Consider the following 20195-nt stretch of genomic DNA (forward strand, 5'->3'; position numbering starts at 1 on the left):
AGATGAGTTCTTAAGCACATCTCTAGCGGATGCAAATTTGTATCTAAAAAGTTACAACTTTACCTAGACTAGGTACAAATGACTTTATTTGTAGCTAATTTACGTGCAAATTTGCATCCGCTAGAGATGTGCTTACACTGATATATAAAGTGTGCAACTGACACACACTTTAAAGTGTTTAACACCGTGTGGCATACTTCTATGTGTGCAACACTAGTTTTGAATAGTTGGAAGTGTTCAACAGGTGTGTTGCACACTTTTAAATGTTCAACCTGACCGTCGAGCACTTTAGCTCAACGCTCAAGTTGAACACTAAAAAGTGTGCAACACACCTGTTGAACACTTCCAACTATTCAAAACTAGTGTTGCACACATAGAAGTATGCCACACAGTGTTAAACACTTTAAAGTGTGTGTCAGTTGCACACTTTATATATCAGTGTAAGAACGCACCTCTCCTAGATACAAGATTGTCCTTAACCATTTAGTGTACAGAAAGTGTCTCTGAAACTAGACAAACAAGTATGATGGTTTGGCCTGCAATAAACTAGCAAATTAGTGTAGAAACATGTACAAATTTTGCGAGCATGACGTCTTTAGTATGGTTTTTCGGAAAAATTAGGATTTTGCATACATACCCTAAACCCACAGATTGACACAGATATTTTCAAATTCAAATCCGTTGCTGAAATATGAATTGAAATTTTACAACGTTCTAGTCTTTATGGAAAAGGAACTTGCTATTAAAGAATTAATTAAATGATTGTTCAAGTCAAGGGGATTGTGGGCGACAGGGGCCGTTGTCGGCAACTCACAAAGCAAAACAAAATCAGGTAATTATTTACACGAGGTGCCTTCGCTTGTTCTGACATTAAGAAGCGGTTTTTGAACTGTGCATGCGTGTGTTCAGGAAACGCGACAACACTCGGTATCTGACTCTTTAAAGGTCCAACTCCAACTCTTTTAAAGCCATTAACTTGGGATTTTCAGGGATACCCATGCTTACTTGTACTTTTGCTCATGGTGATGCATTTAAGCCCTAAACTTGACGACACGGACTGACAATGTTGTTGTTTTTTTGTTTTTTTGATTTTTTTTTATCCACACCTAAGTGTGCCTGCTTGCTCTAAAAGCAACCCCAATATGCATGTTCACTCTAAATGTAAAAGAACAATTTTGTCCATAACGAGGGACCGGATTTACAAGTTACAAAATTCTTTCGTTAGAGAGGACAAATTTCAATTTTGTTCTATCCTCATGGACAAACTTGTTTCCTGTTTCGTGGACAAAACATTTGTCCCAGCGAGTTGACATTTAAATCCATCCCCTTTTTCGCAACAAATTTGTTTCCAAGGAGGGGACAATTTGTTCAAAGAACATTTTGTCCCTTCCAATGACACAATTTGTCTTTAAAATGACACGTTTTTGTCCATAGATCTCTTGTCTGCGGCTATGGACAAACATTTTGTTGCTAGTTTAAGGTACAAAAAAAAGTTCCTTTACATGTAGAGTGAATTCATTTCCGCACAGGCCAAGAAGATTCAGGATCGGGATCAACGAGGAGAACATACCTCTCTCCAGGGGTAGAAGCTGCTGCTGCAGTAAGCTCGTAGTCAGAGGGGAAGGTAGCATTTTACCCTACTGCCCAGGCTGCCTTAGAGGCAGAAGGGTCCACCGCATCCCAAGGAAACGCGAGTCAAGCAGAAATGAGGTAGTTGTCTCAAGTGCCCCGCAAATGTAAGTGCAGAACCGTTCCACAGTTGAAAGAATGGCGGACACAAGGCGAAAAACTGAAGGGACACAAAAATTGGAAGGCCTGAAAGTTCCTCGTGAAGGTTCAACTCAGGCAGGGCGATATGCCTCATTGTCTGGGAGCATTGCCGCCACAAAATGTCCGCGACCAGCCCCACAGACACGCTGTACCCAGCCGTGCTCACTCACACCCTGGACACGAACTACGCCAATGACGCATAGGATGCACTTGTCCCGCTTACGATGACAAGGGCGTTCACCGGCGAATCAACCCCGTGCGCGCCGCCACCGGCGGAGAGCCGGTAGAGGAAGAGTTGAACAATTGCAAGTGTACAGCTATGTACACCTGCAAGTCGACAACTTGTAGGTGCAGCCAAGTTGCACACTTGGTTTCACAGGTAACCCTGACTGATACAGAATAATTTTGTTATGGAAAACAAACCTTCAGTCGTACGATGCCCGCGGTTGAGTCTGCAGACAGTTCCTCAAACCAAAACGGTCTGGTTGAGTCTTTTGGATCGTTATTTGCCACATTGAAGCGTCCTTCATCGTCCCATTGAAAAGGGCCAAGGTCGTCCCACGCGAAATCATCATTTGCTAACCAGAGCCTCAGACGGCGAAGTCTGAAAATAAATAGCTTGTTTTAATTCTTCTCTCATTACCTTGTGGACTCGCCTACGGAGAATTTGGTGCAAGCGTAACATGGCTCACAAATCATCCAAGGTTAAAGGTGGTTGCCTTTTAAGGAAGAAAATTGTCCCTTCACATTCGCAGTAAACAATAAGCGGGCTAGTATTGGCGCTACGCTCTAAATATCTAAGGATAATTGTTGTAACTAGCACCGGACTGCTGTGTGCGTAACTGAGTTTAGGTACAATATTGTAACTAGCTAGATATTAAATGTGTAAACTCTAAATCTGAAAGGAATTTTACTGCCCATAGAAGGAAGCATTTTTGTGAACATCTGAACCTGAACCAGTGAAAATTTGAATCTAGCAAGTGACAAGTTTGCATCTTTTTTGGTGTGCAAAAAATAACTGTCCATTAAAGGGATGCAAATTTGTTACGTGGTAGATTCAGATCAGCATCAGGTTGAGATATGCACAACAACGAAATATTCTATGGACAATAAAACTCTTTTCAGATTTAGAATGTATTGGTACATACAGTATTGTATCTACCTGGAACTCGGTTATGCACAATGAAGACCGGTGCTAGTAACAATAATTGTCCTTAGACATTTAGAGAGTACCCCACGATGGATCTCCAGCACACAATTGATATCGGAGCAGGTCAGAAGACTGTCCAGACCTGAAGTCTGAAGCCTGGTGGGCTACTGGCTTTTTCTAGCCGCAGGGAGTTTAAAAAAAAAAAAAAGAAAGCTTTGCAAAATTCTCCACACTTGTAACAGTTCTTTCAAAGTTTACTCGCAGCCTGTGGTGCACAATAGGCCATAAAAGAATAATTTTTAAGCACACCTTGATCAGATGCATGCTAGCAGCTTGCAACTCACAAATTTGCATCCTTCTGCATCCTGATGGACAATTTTTAGTTTTGTCAATTAAAATATGCAAAGAAGGCGGATTTTCATTTGCTTCAGATGTGCTTAAAACTGTGTTGAGTAATTGACATTAAAAAGTCCCACAATATTTAAGTTTGCACAATGCAACCATTGTTAGCAATTCAAAAGACAAAAGGAAAGATCATTTTTTGGGAAAAAAGAATTGTGGTACCTCAATTTTAACACCCAGACTGTCATGGGGGCTTTTTAAAAATTTTAAAAGATGTTGTAATCTTAGATTAATGTGTTCCTTAATAGATGCATATCTTGACAAAATGCAATATTGTACATTACAAATAACGAATTTGTAGCTCTAACATGGACAAAACAAAAATTTGAATATCGCAAGGATGCATACTTGAAACTGGTAAGATTCAGAGTTGCATCTGATTAAGATGTGCACCAAAATGCAACTTCGGTGGGACAAAAAACGTCCCTTCAGATTTTATGGTTGAATCCGAACCGGATAATGACTTGAATTAGGTTCAGTTGCTCTTGCATATTCGAATTATGGCATCTAAATTCCTTAAACTTCAAAGAATACCTCAAAATTGGGCATAAATAAAATTTTGTGGTTCTTCAAAATCAAGATGAGAAATACATGGCTGAGATGCATTTCTAATTTTGACAGAACTCTTACAATTCAAGAAACCTACCTTGGCATTGTTGACAGAATACGCATGTGCTCTGGGCCAATATTATTAACAGTAATCCATTCTAGGCGAGGGGCAATGACCTGCAAGAGTCGTGCAGTCCATTCAGGATCCTTTGAACAGCATAGCGATCTTACTTTCTTAGCCTGCAAATAACAGATAAAAATCTTTTCATTGTCTTTAAAACAGTCTTCAGATGTCAGGTATATTTAAAGAGAATTTCAAAAAATATTCCCCTTATTCTTATAAAAAAGAGGAAAAAATGGTGTGAATTAGTTTAGGCATTCAATGGACCCGTCAAAAACATCTACTGTGAATTTAAAGGAGAAATTTTCTCCCCGGAACTTCTCTTTAAACAGATTTTGTAGATCAATTGATCAATAGAAGACTGCCAAGAGACTTTCTCTTATTTTACTATAAAACATTTTTACAAGAATAATAATAGGAAAGAATGACGCAAAGATTCACATAGTATATGTTAAATTATACGATATAGATTTGGTGAGCAGATGAGCAAGAAACTTACCATACAAAGTTCCTCATTATTTGCGAGGTACTCTCGTTTTTCTCTTGTCATTTCATGGCTATCAGAATTGTACAGATTTACACCAATATCAAACCTAGTAGAGTCTGAACTGTTTTCAACCTGCAACAAGACCGATGGAAAGAATACCAGTAAATAGCTGATAACCAACTTCAAAAATAACAATAAGAAAATAATTAAGAGAGAAAGATATTCTGGTTAACTTTATATTGTTATTGCTTTTACAACTTAAAATAAAAGTTGAGTAAAAACTCTACAACCTCCCCACTGAAGCATATTTGTCAATTCCTGAGAAAAAGTTACCTTAGATAGTCGTCCTTTAGTGCGCAGCAGGTACAGGGCCAGCCGTGCTACTTCAGCCTGCTGGCTACAATTGTTATCAGAGAGCCACACCTGAGCTTTCATCAACTTGTCTTCCCCTGTTGAGGTGGAAGTATTTACTTTCAGTGACAGCTCGCTGCTCTGGGATTTAAGTATGTTGACTGCTTGGTTAACATATGGTACCTGGCGATCCAGAGGAACCTGTGGAAATAGCGCAAATGAGTGTCACATAGCTCAGTCTATATTAAATCTACTACCCTGCCAGTCTGAGACAGGGAGTATGCCCATCAGCACATATGTAAAAGCACACTAAGAATGAATATTGCCTATCATTAAGAATGAAATATTTCTTGCATCCCTGCAGTTCTCCCAATGATTAATTTAACTAAAATGCAAATGAAATAAAAGGAATTGAACAGAAAAATACATTGCCTGTTTGCACTTGCTGCTACTCTCATATTTATGTACCTTCACCACTGCAGTTCAATACCAAGGCAGTAGTACTGAGATCAAAGTCAATTTTTACCATCACACAAGCAAACATTTTTTCTTTAAAAATTGTAGGAATTCACTCATAGGTAGTAAGTCACCTTTCCAAATTAAGATAAAATATAGAACCAAGAATATTACTTTCAGACTCTGTTCATTAGATTCACAAAGCTACTATTTATTTTTTCTAGTTGGTCTCAGGCACAAAACACAAATGCTCACATAGAAAGAGTCAATTTTATTTTAGTTTTGTGAGGTAAGCACATATACCTGTGGACCTCTAATAATCATGTTGGCATAGTGTGTGCATTTAAATGGAAGCTCTCTATAGGTAATACGATTAATTTTAGACCAAATGTAATTGTATCGGTCACGCTTGGTCTGAAATTAATAAAAAATTAAAGCATATTGAAATGTTATTATAAGAAAATATGCAACATTTACCACTTCAGTTTAAGCATGGCCTTCATTTCACTACTAAGACAAACAAAACTTGTTAAATATTCAAATAAGTACAATTTTCATATATGCTACAACAGAAACACCAAGTCAGTGGCAAAACAACCTTCCACATGAACTTCTTCTTCCAACGAAAAAAGCCAGTGGGCAATCAAGAGTTCATATAAATACGACATTCTACTCGATAACTTAACATTTTGTGATCATAAGTGAGAATGGGTAAACCATGTGAACTATATGTCTTTGACATTTATTTTTAGTTTTACACCAAAATTTATCAGATCGTGAAAAGTTCCATGTGGAGAGCAAGATTTTGTTTTCTTATCAGTTTGAAAAAGTAAGACTTTAAAGAAAACAAATGTGTTCTGAATGGCTAGATAAAGGTGGCTTTTTGAAGTACCTCTTGAGCTTGGCGAAACCTGCTATTGGATCGTTACATCTCCAGCGTGCAGGTTCAGATCATTTAGGCCCACGTAACTCACCATACTGCCAGCCTTGAAGGCCTCGACTGCATGGCGGACAGCTGCGATTTCTCGTCGAAGAGCATCTCGGAGGATTGCACGCGCCTCCCTCGGGCGCCTTTGGAAAAGTTTCCTCTGAGCTTCAGAACCCATTTTGCTCTGTAGGTCCACTGGGCAGGCACTGCCTGGCGATGGCAGAGCTGCCTCCACCATAGATTAGGCAGGACCAGCAGCCAAACACTGACTGCGAAAGAGAAAAAAAGAAAGCTGTAGAACTAGGCACAGAGCAGTTTAATGAATGTGGGAGAGCATCGCAATCTCAACGAAATATTTTCATTAAGAACGTGACAAGTCGGGCACGAGAGGGTGAAATAAAGTGCTAACTTCACGTCACGAACTGCCCGGTTGAAAAATCGATACAAAAGAGATTGAACTCACAAACCACAACGTTTGGCATCATGTTGGCTAGGTTATGATGCCGGCATACCACAGAAAACAAACGCATGGACTAGGTTACATGGAGCACTCCGCAAGAAAAACAAACAAAACACGAACATAATAAACAAGGTCGTCGGGCTCACCGTAGGTTCAAACTCGATTGAACCTTTGTCGCCTCTGGCCAATGTGTGCGGTGCGGTGCGTGCTTGTTGTTGCGCCAGTTTGCGACATGCGAATGGCGAGGCGAGGGTGCGTGTTGGAGTGGCGAGTGAGGAAGTAGGGGAAGCAGGGTGTACTGCCAACCCGACATAACCCATTAGTGCACCTTATGTTTGTTGGACAACGAAATTTGTTCACATGCTTACTTAAAGGGAAATTCATACATTCTTCAGGCCGTACATTCGATCAGGTTTTATAAAAATTTCGGCATGAGACCAACGCAACGTTGAGAGTGTTTTGAGGAACATTTGTCATCTTGGGTTGTTGGGTTGTCAGCCTTGCGTGTTGCGTTCTGCTGGTTGGCGAAGAGACCAAAGAAAAGCCTTATTGCTTTTCACTGTTTTTTCATACTCTTTCTACCTGTGGCTGTTGTTTTCTTCCCCATTTTCTCTACAACTCAAATTTGCACCTGTCAGCTGTCAGCTGTTGTAAGTAAAACCAAGTCAGTGGCATACTGCTTGCTTTTTGACTGGAAATTTATACAACTTATCTATGCTCCTATTTCACACAACCAAAGCAATCATAATGGTGTTCAGCTTCAGAAACTTATATGAATTCCTAAGGGTCAGTATAAGTTATTGTTAAAAAATTCTGCTTCTTTACCTGCTGCATTCTCTACTGTGTATTTTAGCCCTTGTCAAAAACATTCAGTGTGCGCCAGACCGTTACAATTTGTAAAGAAAGACAAACTTCTCTGTACCTCCGTAATACTCACAAATTTTGTGAGTAACTACTGCTGCACAAAGATATTTGTCACCCACTTAGAATAAAATCAGTAACGGTCTGAGAGTGTGTTTTTCATGCAATTAATATTTCTTCTTAAGTTGTGATAACACATTGATTTAACAGATTTGCTGTCCCAAAGGCCAAACCTTTCTCATGATATCAATTTGATATGTCACTGGTCAAAATTTACTCATCTTGACTGTCAGAAATGATGGCTCGAAAATATCATTTGACGTGCCCTGATGTCTCAGGGGATAACAATTTTGTTTCGTCATGAAAATTATTCCTCCCCAAATATTTTAAGTATTCATAGACGTTAAGTGTTCCCTAAAACAACAAGACTTTAGATAACTGTCATACTGTCTATTTTCAAAGAACAAAATGTCAAGAAGTGGTAAAATATATAATCCGCTGAGAAATGTAAATTTTCCACAACGCCTGCTCTTGTATGCTACATCTGTAAGGTTGGCTTAACACGCGGGTGACTTGATTAGAATATGCCATTGAAAGCAAACAATTGTACGTCAATTTAAAGGGCAGTTTGTGTTTATAAAAGGTATGACACAGAAACCCTTTTGGCAGTCCCTATAATAGTTGATAAATAACCAGCAGGGTTAGTAATAATCTGCCTTCATCATGAAGAGTACATGACAGAATAAGTAATTAATTATTCCCTAAGGATATCAACTCAGATGTATGGCATGTGCATACTTACCTGTTGTATCGACTCAGCTTGATCAAAGAGAAGGCAATTCAAATTTAGTACTGGCCCAATTATTTCTAATTGATTGGTACAGACCCAAAACCGTCTCCTATATTTTTTAGCTGTTTATTCTGAGAAGTTTAAGAAGACTTATAAACAAAGATGGTTCATTTTGAAACATGTGTAACAGCCAAATCACCCAGTAAGTTACATTCGTCAAAAAAAAAAGCTACGTCGAGGGACGTATCGTGAAAGCAGATGATACAATATCTTCAATTTTTTACATATCCTAGTTTCCAAGGCTGTACCTGATGTTGCAGCGCATTGTTGTGTCCGTAGCCCAGGCATGCGGTGGGGGGAGGGGGAAGGAGGAGGTCTGACTGACGCAGTATTGTTGGTGGGAACGGGCGGAGCCGGCGACTTCTCGCGCCCCTTATACATCTGGGCTTGGACGACATTCGTCCAAGATCTGGGTGACGTCAAGCGCTTGGTTCTCTGCCCTTAGCGAGAGTAAAAGCTAGCTGACACCTTAAAATTACTTAATTATGCTTTTCGTTTAGTCAAAAGCACTTTAAGGTATCATATCTGCTAAAAACATGTAATAAAAACTTGTTGAGGAACTTGGGGGGGGGGGGGGCTCGGGCTCCCACTCCATCTCCATCCCCTCGTGTCCGTTTTGGGGGCGTTTTTTTTTTTACCCGCCCCGGCAGACTGAGATGGTGTAGAATGGGCTGCCTACCCTTCAGTCAACAGGCGGCGCCCGGGGATACAGGAATGCCTTGTGGACTCTTTCGGAATTATTACAGTCCGGTCGTGTTTTTTTTTTGGGGGGGGGGGGCAAAAATGCTTTCTCATATTTAGCTGTCTTTTGTTTATGGCTGCTTTCTTACTTGCGATGTAATTCGGCGTAGTAGCGGTGTACAGGGAGGAGATAAGGGGCCGGTAGAGCAAAGCGGCCGGCGTCGGTGGCCTATTATTGTTATGCAGGGCGACGCGAAAGTCGATCCGATCGACAGCCGTCCGCTCTGGCCATGGGGACAGCGTGCGAAGCTCGGGTTCGATCCCAGCCGGGTCTCTTTTGACCGAGCACTTCCCTGTCGGTTTTTAGCCCGCCCTTCATCTGCTTTTAAAAAAGCATTAAAGCGGGCTTATGCAACCGCTCTAGTGTCCGTCTGTCTGTCTGCCGTCCGTGTAAGAGGAAGGAGATGAGCTAGAGGTCTACAAATTTCAGGGTATCTTAGGGGTCACTGCTGGACAGCGAAACGCCTGGTGCAAATCCTGGCAACCACCCCTAAGGGGGTGAAAGGTGGTAACAAAGAAATAAGGGTTGTCCCAAAAAGTAGGAAAAAATATTTTTTTATGGTCTCCTAAGGGGTAACTCGTGAAAGTAGAGCTCTTGGGGCGAAAACTTTGTCCGTTTGACTCTATCTTGCACCGTTTGGGCGCTAGAGTGCTTTTTTCGACGATAATACGGCGAAAATGACCACGTTGCACTTAAAGACGTACACAAGGAGGCGTCCAATCGTAAAATGTCAGGGGAAGTTTCCCCCTAAACAACACATTCTGAATCAGATGCTACCCTCGGTTTTGCCGTATCTTTCACTGTTTCGGCCCTAGAGGTGGATATTTTGAGAACAATGACAAAAAGTCAAGTTTTAAGACTGTTTGACAAACAATATACAATCTAGAAACTGCGTGGGTTCATTTTTTTAAATTCTTAAGCAAAGCAGAAGGGTGGGGTGTAGTCACGGTGTTGCCCCGTTACAGTCTTTTGTCATGTCCAAGGAGCAAAGTTCTAGGGCCACAGGCCCCCCGCCGGACGCTTTAGTTTACTTAAATATGCAAAGTAATTTACAGGTCACATTATTTGTTTGATTATTCACTTCAGTAAATCGCGAGACTGAAATGGTCGGGCCGCGAAGGCCCGACCATCGCCGCCGGCAGGCCAAGCAGGCCCGGCCCCTGCCGAACGGAGTTGCCGGCGAACGAAGTGCAGCTGGCAACTCCGTTTGGCGGAAGGCGGGCCTGCTTGTTGCCTTTGATGTACAGCAGGGTGGACCACAGACCCCTTCCTTTATTTCGCTTAAACTGTACCGCACGCAGGCTGGCGGGCGGGTTGCATACTCGCACGGGGCCATAGGGCGCCACAGTATCGACGGTAGGCAGGCCCGCCCGCACACCTGCATGCGGTACAGTATAAGCAAAATAAGGGAAGGGGTCTGTGGACCACCCTTATAGGAAAACTTTCGTGTATTCAAGGTAATTCCCTGAGTTCACCTGTACATGAGATTCAAAATTTCCAGTGAAAAAGCGAAAGCGCTTTTTGACGTGCAATCAAAAGTTCGTTTTCTGAGTATGTGACAAGAGCTCCAAGCTCGTAGGAGACGTAGGTGGTAGGAACGATGTCTACTAGTCGTATTAGATCAAAACTTCATAGACTTTTGGTAGATGATCTACAGATATACAGAAGTCGACAGAGGTTTACCCAGATCAGATATGATATTTGAAGACCTTCTATCAATGTCTGCTGTGCATGTATAACTAAATACCGTGTGTAGGGTGGGGGTGGCCCAAAAATAAATTGAAGTTTCAGGACTGGCACTGCTCATCAGAATTAGATAGAAGACCGAAAATAAGAGGACACGTATTTTTTCCTTTTGTAGAGAACCCCCATTCTAAGGTGTGGCGTCAGTCGGTTTAAGTCCAAAATGGCGCTAAAACGCCTTTAACTCCGTGTAAAATCTAAAGTTCTAAGCCGATCTTCCCAACTCAGGCATTTTCTTGATCCTGACATCGATACGAGTCAGAATTTATGTCTGTTTTAGGTCTTCCGGTTCGTTTTTAATCGCCTCAATTTCAAGCTGAAATCTTCGAAAAATCGCGTCACAGCTAAAATATCAACACGAGTTTAGAAATAATCAAAGATGGCCGACAAAAATCGTGAAAAAGTTGGAAACTGCCATAAAAATACATAAAACAATATTTTTCACTAGTGCCGCATTAGTCGTTCCAACTACAATTGCTAAAATGTTCGCTGCGCGCACACCAGCGAACAAATGAGCTGTCACATGTAATCCTTTTTTTCCGTGCAACTGGAATTCGAGGCGATAAAAGACAAACCAGAATTCCCGAGACACGTAAAGTAAACCTTATTTTCGTCCCAAGAATCGATTCCGACCCAGGGAGCGACGATAGCGGCAACTTGACTTTTGGCTGGGACAGCCTAGTCAAAGCCACGACACAACAGCGTTGTGGGTTTGCATACCTTAGGGCCCGTGGTGCCTTACGGGGACAGCGAGTAGGCAAGCCAGCATACCATTGTGTCGTGACCCGGACACACGGTACGGTATAGGTAACTTTTACGTGATGTTAAACGCTCTGTAGACGTCTAGCTATAGGCCGGAAAGACGAACGGGCAGACCATCTACCACTATCTATAGCTGCCTATTTTCCGTGTGTGAGTTCTTTTGTTTTTAGAGTGCAGGAGCAGCGCATGGACTAGATAACAGTACTTTGCTTGAGTTAATACCTCTACGAGCACATGCGGACAGCCTTGTTGCCACTGTGTGGTGTCTCGATTCTAGCCTCACCGACTTTAGTCCGTGTGATCGAGAAGAGAGGACTCGGGTTGAGTGACGAGTACACGGTGGTTGCCAACTGACGACTAGTTTATTCACATTCGAATACAGGCTATATATACATTTAGGGATCTGTAATAGTGACCCCAATCGGCAATGCTTGATTGGCACCTAGTGTAGGAGCTTAAATTATCACAAGGGACGGTTTGTTGCAACTTTCCTTGGCCTTGGATATCCCATATACCAGGATGTGGATTTATTTTAAGTGGCTTGAATTTCTTTGTCTGCAATTATAATTTTCGCAGCAGCTACGCAAAACAAGGTGCGTAAGTGTGTACGCACGCGCGCACACGCGCCATTCGTACCAACGTACACTGTAAAAAATAATGCCGTAAATTTACAACATTTTTTTCTAATTTTGATTTACAAAGAATGCTGTAAATTTGGGAGTGCCCATCCTGGCTCTTTCATAAATTCCAAGTCAATGGGAAGTGCTTATAACTTTACAATTTTGAATTGTGATTTGCCGATACACATCAGGGAAAATTTTCCTGTAAAATCTACTACTAGTTTTCACAGTGTATGGTGTTTAGATTTGTTTGAATTGGTAGCCTTAAGGGATTTCAATTTCACTTTTCAACAAACCGTCCTAAATGGTTTTGCACTTTTAACCATAATACTTTCTATCGCGGCCTTTCGTGTTGTATTTTTTAGATCGTTTTCTAGGGAATCGAACATCTCCGCTGCAGTTGATGAACACGAACCAAGACGATCGCCTACAACTTTTAGGCATTTTACTTTTAATTCAATCGTCTTTATCATATCAGACTCAGAGTTTGAACGTTCAAAAATTTGAATTTTCCTTTTCAGAAAATAAATTTCTGAAAATGGGAAAGGTACTCGGTGCTCCCACTGTTTGTTCAGAGTGTTATACTCTTTTATTAGTTTCCTTCTTTCTTCTGATGTTGTCTTCTCTTGACCCAATGATAGCAGTTTGTAGAAAAGATAATCCCTATATACCCTTGATATATTGAGGTTTTCCTCATAATCCTTTCCCAACTCTAGTAGGCGCTGATATTTTTGTGAACTTTCTGCCAGCCCCAACAAGGCATTATATTTAGTAAAAATATTGGGGTCATCGTCATCATGTTTATTCGATGGCCACAAATATTTAAGAAGTACCCCAAATAATTCTTCAGCATAGTTCCTCGCTTTCACATAATGTTCTTTCTTTTTGTTTTTCTTCATTTTATTTTTACCCAGCAAATAATTGATGTACCCTAATTTTGATATAGAAAGCATATGCTGCAGTGGGTAATCTGAAGAAGCCTTTCTCACCCGCTCCAATACTTCTTTAGCCTTATGGAACAGCCCTTTATTGGTTTCAGAACCGGTTACCGACACTGTATTGCCGTCTTTTTCGGTTCGTAAACCACGTACGTGGAAATAATTAGCATGAAGTAAATCTCTGTCGAGACTCAGAGACTTGTTAGTCTGTGGTACCTTTAATTCGAGCTGTGTAGCACATTCTATAACTTTTGAACAACGTTCAAACTCCTTGTCCCCAAGTAAGTCGAAAATAACATTGTTTGAAGCAGCTAAGACGTTCTCGACTGTACGATTATCAATTATTGATTCGAAGAAAAAGCTAATTTTGTCAGGACAGATACACTTTATAACCTTGGCGAGTAGTTCCCTAGAACAGTTCTGTTCACTGATAGTTTTGACCAATGCTCCCGTTCGCATTTTACTATTTGTACTCAGTAGATTTGTAAGAGAAATTGTGTCTTCTGTTTTCAAAAACACAGCAATGATTGTTTCTACGGTTTTGCACTCTACAACTGTATCCCTTTCCTCAGCTAGTATCCGTGCTATAAGAGGTGCTGCATAATCCAGAGAGTGCACATCTCGTATAACCTTATAAAGGCGGAATTCTATCAGTTCTTTGGGACAGTTTTGCTCCTTTGGGACATAGTGTAACATTTTGGAGAGAGATTCTAAGAACAATTGGTCACGAAAAGCTGTGGATAAGTCATCGAGTTTGCATTTGACTGGCTCCATGTTTTTAATTAATCCAAGCAAGTGAGAAACGACACTACTAACACTTACTACAACTACTTCGCCTGAAAATAAAACTACTTTTTCTTGCATCTGGGTGTAAACTTTAAACAAGACGTCAGTAACTGTGTCCTTCTCCCTTTCAGTTAAATTGTAACTTGTAAGGTAACTTCTGAGCTCGTTAATGTTGCCCCCCTTCATGACCGCGTTAAAGAGTGAGAAAACATCGCCATCTGTAAAGGTGCGGGTACTTACTGAATATGGATGTTTAAGAATTCTCAAAGAACGTATGATGTCTGTCACTTCTTTGCAGAAATTCTCATTTTCTTTGTTTTCAGTTATCTTTTCATTCTTAATACGGCCAATTACTTTACCTGCCTCTGTCATGGTTAATGAAAATTGAGTACATAGCTCTTTTATGAGACTTTGCTCGAGATTAGGCATATTTTGGTCCTTTAAATGCGACCGACGGAGAAAAAGAATATTTTCAAAGATAACTTTTAAATGAACGTGATCACCACCGACCACTCTTCTGGAATCTAATTTCAATATGTTGTCACTATCATTCCCTGGACAATCCAACACATCTGACAGGCACATTACGTACAACTGGATATTGGACTCCAAGCTGTCGTCGTCCCACCACTTCAATCCCTGAAAAGATCCACCTGAGGACTGCCAGTGTTTAAAATTTTCATTTAACTTTTCCAGTTCTTTGGAAAAAGTAGTATTTAGTTCACAATTTTCCCTCTCATCTCTCATTTTGAGTAATTCGTTGCCCACCCTTTCAGCCAAATGATGTATGTACAATTTTCGCATAACTTGGGGCAATTTCTTCCTTAACCCTGACACCGTTTCATCGTGAAAACCATGTACAATGGTATTGCGCAGTTCACTGAGCATCTGGTATTCTCCTAATTGGGGCCCTACATTAACAATTAATTCAAATAGCAGCTCATACAGCACTTCATCACGTACATTCTTCAAGAAATCATTGGCTTTCTTACAAAAATAGACTAGCATGTCAGCATCTGTTTTCTTTGTCTTTTTAAGATGTTCTTCAACATTGTTTGAAAGATTTTTGAAAACGTTTTCTTTTTGTCCGTGCTTCTTAAAGAAAGAAGTACATGAATTCTGACGCTCATGAAGCATACTCTTGCTGACATACTCTGTAAAGGTGTGCATAAATGCTAGACATTCAGATTTACTAGGGCAGTGATAGTTTTCACTTGACGCTTCAAACAGCTGACTTGGTTTAAGCAGACCCCTTGATTTACTTTGCTTGTGAACTAATTGCGTGCGAATACAAGTAATATCTTTCATTAAGCCCATCTCAGGATAATGTCTTATATAATATTTTTTCTTTAATTCTTTCAGTAGCCTCTTTTCACTTTTAGGAAGTCTTATGTTCTTACCTTCTGGAAATGTGTCGTCACAGGCAAACAGTTCCACGAAGTATATAAGGCAAACTGCACATTTAGTTGACGAAGTAGCATGCTTATTTTTAACGTCGTCTACAAAGTTCAAGTACTTTTCAATTTTTTCATTCGTTGCCTGTTTTTCATTAATCATGGCAGCCAAAAACATTTGTTCCTTTTCTAGTTGCTCCACGTTTAATTGCTGTGCGAAAACACTTCTTACAATATCTTGTATTGCATCTTTTTTAAATCTTTCGTCCCGCAGTCTTTGAATGACATTTCTAACTTTAAATAATGCTTCTGTTACGGCGTCGCTAGAACCTACTTCGGTCTCAATAATTTCTACATTCTCTCTCACGGTTATTACACTGTTCATCTCAAAGAACGTGTCTCTGCTAGCTGTATGATACAAGAGTCCAAATTCGAATTCTGACAGAGGAAACTTCGTGGCGCACGAAATATTATTTACTTGACAGGCAGTTGAGGGTGGGCACAGGAAGATTAGAACAGTTTGAACATCATGCAAGGAGTACGGGCAATACTGCTTCATAGCCGGCATAGCACAGGTTTCGTCGAAGACATTTCGAGTTGAAGTTTTTTCTCTCATTTTTGGCGCAAATTCGTTTCTGACCTCCACTGCATGACTAAGTAAGGCTTCCTCCATACATTCCATGTTTAAATTGTTCTTATGTAGAACATCCAAAGCTGTTTCCATGTCCCTATTTTCTTTGAACAAATCGATGGATGGCAAACTCAGCAGATACTTAACAACATCCTCGCTACCCCCCTGACAAGCCCAATGGAGAACTGTGTTTCCATTTGAGTCTGCAAATTTGAGATCTACATTATTGGCACCTTCAATTGTCCTCTTCACTTCCTCCAAGCAGCCTTTGTAAGCCGAAAGAAGCAGTTTGCTATGAAGTATACTTCTTGACAGAACATCGGGCTGGCGAGCCATCCTCACAGTGATCTGGAAAAGAAGAATCGACGTAAAATTACACATAACTCATATTCCAATATAAAAATTGGAAATAATTATACAGTATTTTAAACTTATGATTTGCTGTGTTGTTTATCAGTTATTCCCCATTTTAAAAAAATCGAGCTGCTAGACTTGGTGTCTGAAGAATTTCACCTTCATGTATTTAAAATCGACAATTTACAATATATTCAGTTGTAATTTGTTCCTGAAACCTCCACTGGTAAAACAAATTTAGAAATTTGCACACCAATTGTTGTATACTTTCAATTTGCAAATTTTGCACACTTCCTGGTGTCGAACTTAAACTGAACATCACGAAGTTTGCAAACTTTGCACACTCCGCACACGTCTAGGCAACTGCAAACAACCTGGTGTGCAATTTTTGACACTGAATATGGGTTTTTTGTCCTATTACTAAGACCAGTGCGCAACCAAGCGTGCAGAATTTGCACATTTTCCGAACGTGTAAACTTTGCACACCATGAAGTGTGCTAATTAGAGAAAAGTGAACATAACGTTTGCATAAGATGCACACTTGTTTTCCAGTGTACAAACAATTTTTAAGGCGAAGAAGGTGAAATTTCACAATGAAGAGGATCTAGCAAAAACGCGAGATTAGCACCGCTAGGGGTTATAGGTTTTTACACTGCATCCGTGTGTAAGTGCACTGATAAGTGCGATTGTGACCCGGAACCTTTTAGTCAGTATCTATTCTATGCTTGGAGTTTAAGTTTAAAATCGGAAGTTGAGGAAATTCGAAAAGTGTCGTGTACATCGGTCGAAGTCGACAGTAGTCGTGTTAACAAAATTGTGGTGTAATACGACTTACAAGTTTCACCGAGAATGAGACAGTATCTCCTAGTGAGAGTGAGAACGAACAAGTAAGTTTCTTATAACGTAGGGATTGGTTTACTGACTCAGTGCTGTCGGCTAGGGTGGGTGGGGCACATGTTGTCACTTTTTTAAAACAAGAAGCAAAACAGGGCACCGGTCAGCGTATTTTTAGTTGTTTAGTCTTCTTCTTTTACTCCAAAACTAACGCTCGACGGCCGATTTATTCGACGTCATTTCTTAAATTTCTTTAAATTTTGCGTAATGAGTCGAAAACAAACTCTATTATTGACTGGTTAGGTAACCAAAACCTACATTTTGATACAATTGTCAAACTTGTAGGTGTTGAGGTTGATGAGATGAATCGGGCGACTAAATTACACCAGACCAAGCGCAGTACTCCTACTCCTACCCCCTTCCACCTCGACTAAGTGAGAGTGGAGGAAAAGAACGAGTAAGGAATTAGAATTCTTCTCTAGCAGTCGTAATTTTGGCAGCATTTCGGATTTCAGTGCCTCTATTCGACATTTCGTCACACACCGAGACCTCCGCAAAAATATTTGTTTCCTCTCGGCCACTTTTAGCGACGTGGAAGGTCTCCTCCGCTCGAGAAATCTTTTCGATGACCCTTCAAAATTGGAACTTCCTCCGACCAGCCGAAGTGTGCACTGGAAAAACAAAAGATGCTATCTAATGCCTTATAAGGCGTTAGTGAAATAGTGCCTCTAGAAAGGTGCTACTGCCCCCAAAGGTGCTATTTTTGGCATAAGTCGTGCCTCTACAAAGGCACTAGTTCAGTAGCACCCCTAAAAATTCAATAGCACCCTAAAAAGGGTGCTATATAGCACCTTTGTTTTTCCAGTGTAGAAAACGCCCAGGCATTGCTCTGCAGTTCTGATTCGGCCACCTGCTGCCGTGGTCAGGGTGGCGGAGCGTTGCTGCAGAAAGTTGTTCAAAATCGCATTTCTGACCACGCAACAGCATATAAAAGCCCAGAGCACGATTCCTTTACGCTTCGTCTCGTCATATACGAAGGGCCTTCATTCCACGATCATCGGCGCTCTTTTTACATGCCCATCGTTTTTACGGTGATTTTAAAATACCCCAGCTACGCCCTGCCGCTCCATCCGCGGCAGCAGGTGGCCGAACCAGCGCTGCAGCGCAGTTCGCAGTTGCAAGGTGTTTTCCGAACTTCGGCTGATCGGAGGAAGTTCCAATGAAAGGTTGTAGAAAAGACACATCTTGAACGAACGACCCCCTCCTCGTCACGATACGTGGCCGCATCGCAAAGGAAACTGGCAAAATATTCAGCCACGTACAGCAGCCTCTCCAGAAAGCACTACTCTCATTATTGAGTAATTGACCTGTCCCAATCATGGCGCATGCAAGTACTGATAATAAATCTTTAGATGACCGCCTCCGCCGTACCCCTGATAATTTCGGTACCCCCATCTTGCGATCAAATGAAGGCGTTGAGAGTTTACGACTTCACAATTTAGCTGACTGTAAAGGTGATTGGGCTATTGCGAGGCTGTTGACAGTTAGTGTCCCACTCCCTTATGATACTATAACGGCACTTACCGGAGGAAATAGTCAGTCCGGCTAGGCAGCTGCAGCAGCAGCACATACATCCCGGGAAACTCTTCTGAGTACTAGTCTGTTGTCTCTCTTCAAACTTGGCTCCAACTGCCTCACTGGAGAGCTAACCAGGACCCAGCACGCTTTGCACAACACTTGTGCTTGGAGGACAGCCAAGCAGTCCACTCCCCGAGCACATCGGTGACACGACTCACTGCCGCTACTCAGATCAACTACGCCGAGCATTGATGCAGGGGAATAACTTAGTTGTGTCGTTATCTCGCAGCGCGCTTCACACCACAGTGCCGTATCTTTTGGTGTACAGTACCCACCCACTGCACAGGGCAATCCCAGTGGCGCCCAAACTATGGTCCACGCGATGCACGCGCACAGGTACAAATCTATACAAGGTAGGTACATGAGAGGGAGAAAAGAGAGGGAGAAAAGAGAGGGAGAGGAAGGAGAGGAGAGAAGGAGAAAGAGGAGAAAGGAGAGAAAAGAGGAGAGGAGTAAAGGAAAAGAGGCAGAAACAGGAGAGATGAGTATAAGTATAGGGTATGGGGGTGCAAGGAGAGGCAGTCGCCATTTGCCACTGGCGGACGTCATCGTTCTCACCGGCAGCGCCGGTGTGTCATCCGCCGATAGGTGCCTTTAGTGTTACATCAGGCGTTCACAAGGAGACGCCCAGCACTCTAAAAAGGGAGAAGCATTTATGGCATCTACGTTCGATGTTTTCTTGTAAACATCTCCATTAGATACAAATTTGTCTATACCTAGATGCAAGTAGTACCTATACCACATTATTGCTTTGTAGGAATTTAACAGTGTAGGTACGAATCCGTTATTGTGCCTGAAACATCTACACTTGTCTTTTCCCGTTTAGAGTGTGGCTGACATTATAGGAGTGAAAAGGAGACGGCACCAAAAAGGGTAGAAAAAAAGGTAGCCAATCCCTATCACAACCGCTCCTCTTGTCATGAAATATCGAAAAAATTTCTTGCTCGCTTCGCTCGCGTTTAAACCAAAGTTTACGACCGAACGGCGTGAACAAGTGTGGCTAACAGAGTGCTCATAGGGGGATGCCCGACCCACCAAGGCAGCAATAATAGTAGTGAACTGGCTGGAACTGGCCAAAAGAGTCTCCTATAGTATTGCATAAATCCTCTAAAGCCGCTCTTTTTGGTTATAAAATACAACAAAAAATTTCGCTCGCTCCGCTCGCGGTTTTCTATAATCAGGGCTCCCTATCATGATCCCTTAAAAAAGAGCATTTAACCCTCATATGTCCTGTCGCATAGTCAGCGCCAGCATTCACATAGTCTCCCTTATTTATGTTTGAAAAGGAAAAAGGTTACAATGACGGACATATTCCTGGAATTAATTTTTAAAGACGTAAAAAAAAATTGAAAATTGAAAACGTAACGA

General features: G+C 41.3%; 3 protein-coding genes across 9 annotated transcripts in view; 1 reads left to right on the plus strand and 2 right to left on the minus strand.

Annotated features, from left to right (window-relative positions):
* The window catches only part of LOC113216561 (uncharacterized), a 28745-nt gene that overhangs the window by 2893 nt on the left and 5657 nt on the right, over nucleotides 1–20195 (minus strand). For 2 of the 6 annotated variants that reach the window (XM_026436310.2, XM_052277724.1), the window contains exons 1-6: nucleotides 6821–6960; nucleotides 6261–6483; nucleotides 4813–5031; nucleotides 4492–4611; nucleotides 3969–4111; nucleotides 2194–2374 (exon numbers count right to left, since the gene is read on the minus strand). In XM_026436310.2, the coding sequence (XP_026292095.1) occupies nucleotides 2194–2374; nucleotides 3969–4111; nucleotides 4492–4611; nucleotides 4813–5031; nucleotides 6261–6452 (855 nt within the window). In that variant the 5' untranslated portion in view covers nucleotides 6453–6483; nucleotides 6821–6960. Of the gene's footprint in view, nucleotides 1–1570; nucleotides 1790–2193; nucleotides 2375–3968; nucleotides 4112–4491; nucleotides 4612–4812; nucleotides 5032–6260; nucleotides 6484–6677; nucleotides 6962–20195 lie in introns of those variants that run through there. The other 4 variants (XR_003304017.2, XM_026436316.2, XM_026436323.2 and 1 more) reach the window with 4 other exon arrangements.
* LOC113216551 (uncharacterized) lies at nucleotides 11976–18926 on the minus strand. Its single transcript, XM_026436302.2, has 2 exons — nucleotides 18774–18926; nucleotides 11976–16349 (listed from the first exon to the last, which is right to left on the minus strand). The coding sequence occupies exon 2, from the start codon at nucleotides 16335–16337 to the stop codon at nucleotides 12540–12542; it is 3798 nt and encodes a 1265-aa protein (XP_026292087.1). The 5' UTR covers nucleotides 16338–16349; nucleotides 18774–18926; the 3' UTR covers nucleotides 11976–12539.
* The window catches only part of LOC113216592 (uncharacterized), a 10158-nt gene continuing 8977 nt past the window's right edge, over nucleotides 19015–20195 (plus strand). The window contains exon 1 of one of the 2 annotated variants that reach the window (XM_026436347.2): nucleotides 19015–19163. In XM_026436347.2, the coding sequence (XP_026292132.1) occupies nucleotides 19138–19163 (26 nt within the window). In that variant the 5' untranslated portion in view covers nucleotides 19015–19137. Of the gene's footprint in view, nucleotides 19181–20195 lie in introns of both variants that reach the window. The other variant, XM_052277725.1, reaches the window with a different exon arrangement.

Source organism: Frankliniella occidentalis, unplaced genomic scaffold (assembly GCF_000697945.3).
Source record: "Frankliniella occidentalis isolate FOCC.00 unplaced genomic scaffold, Focc_3.1 Scaffold11, whole genome shotgun sequence".
NCBI lineage: Eukaryota > Metazoa > Arthropoda > Insecta > Thysanoptera > Thripidae > Frankliniella > Frankliniella occidentalis.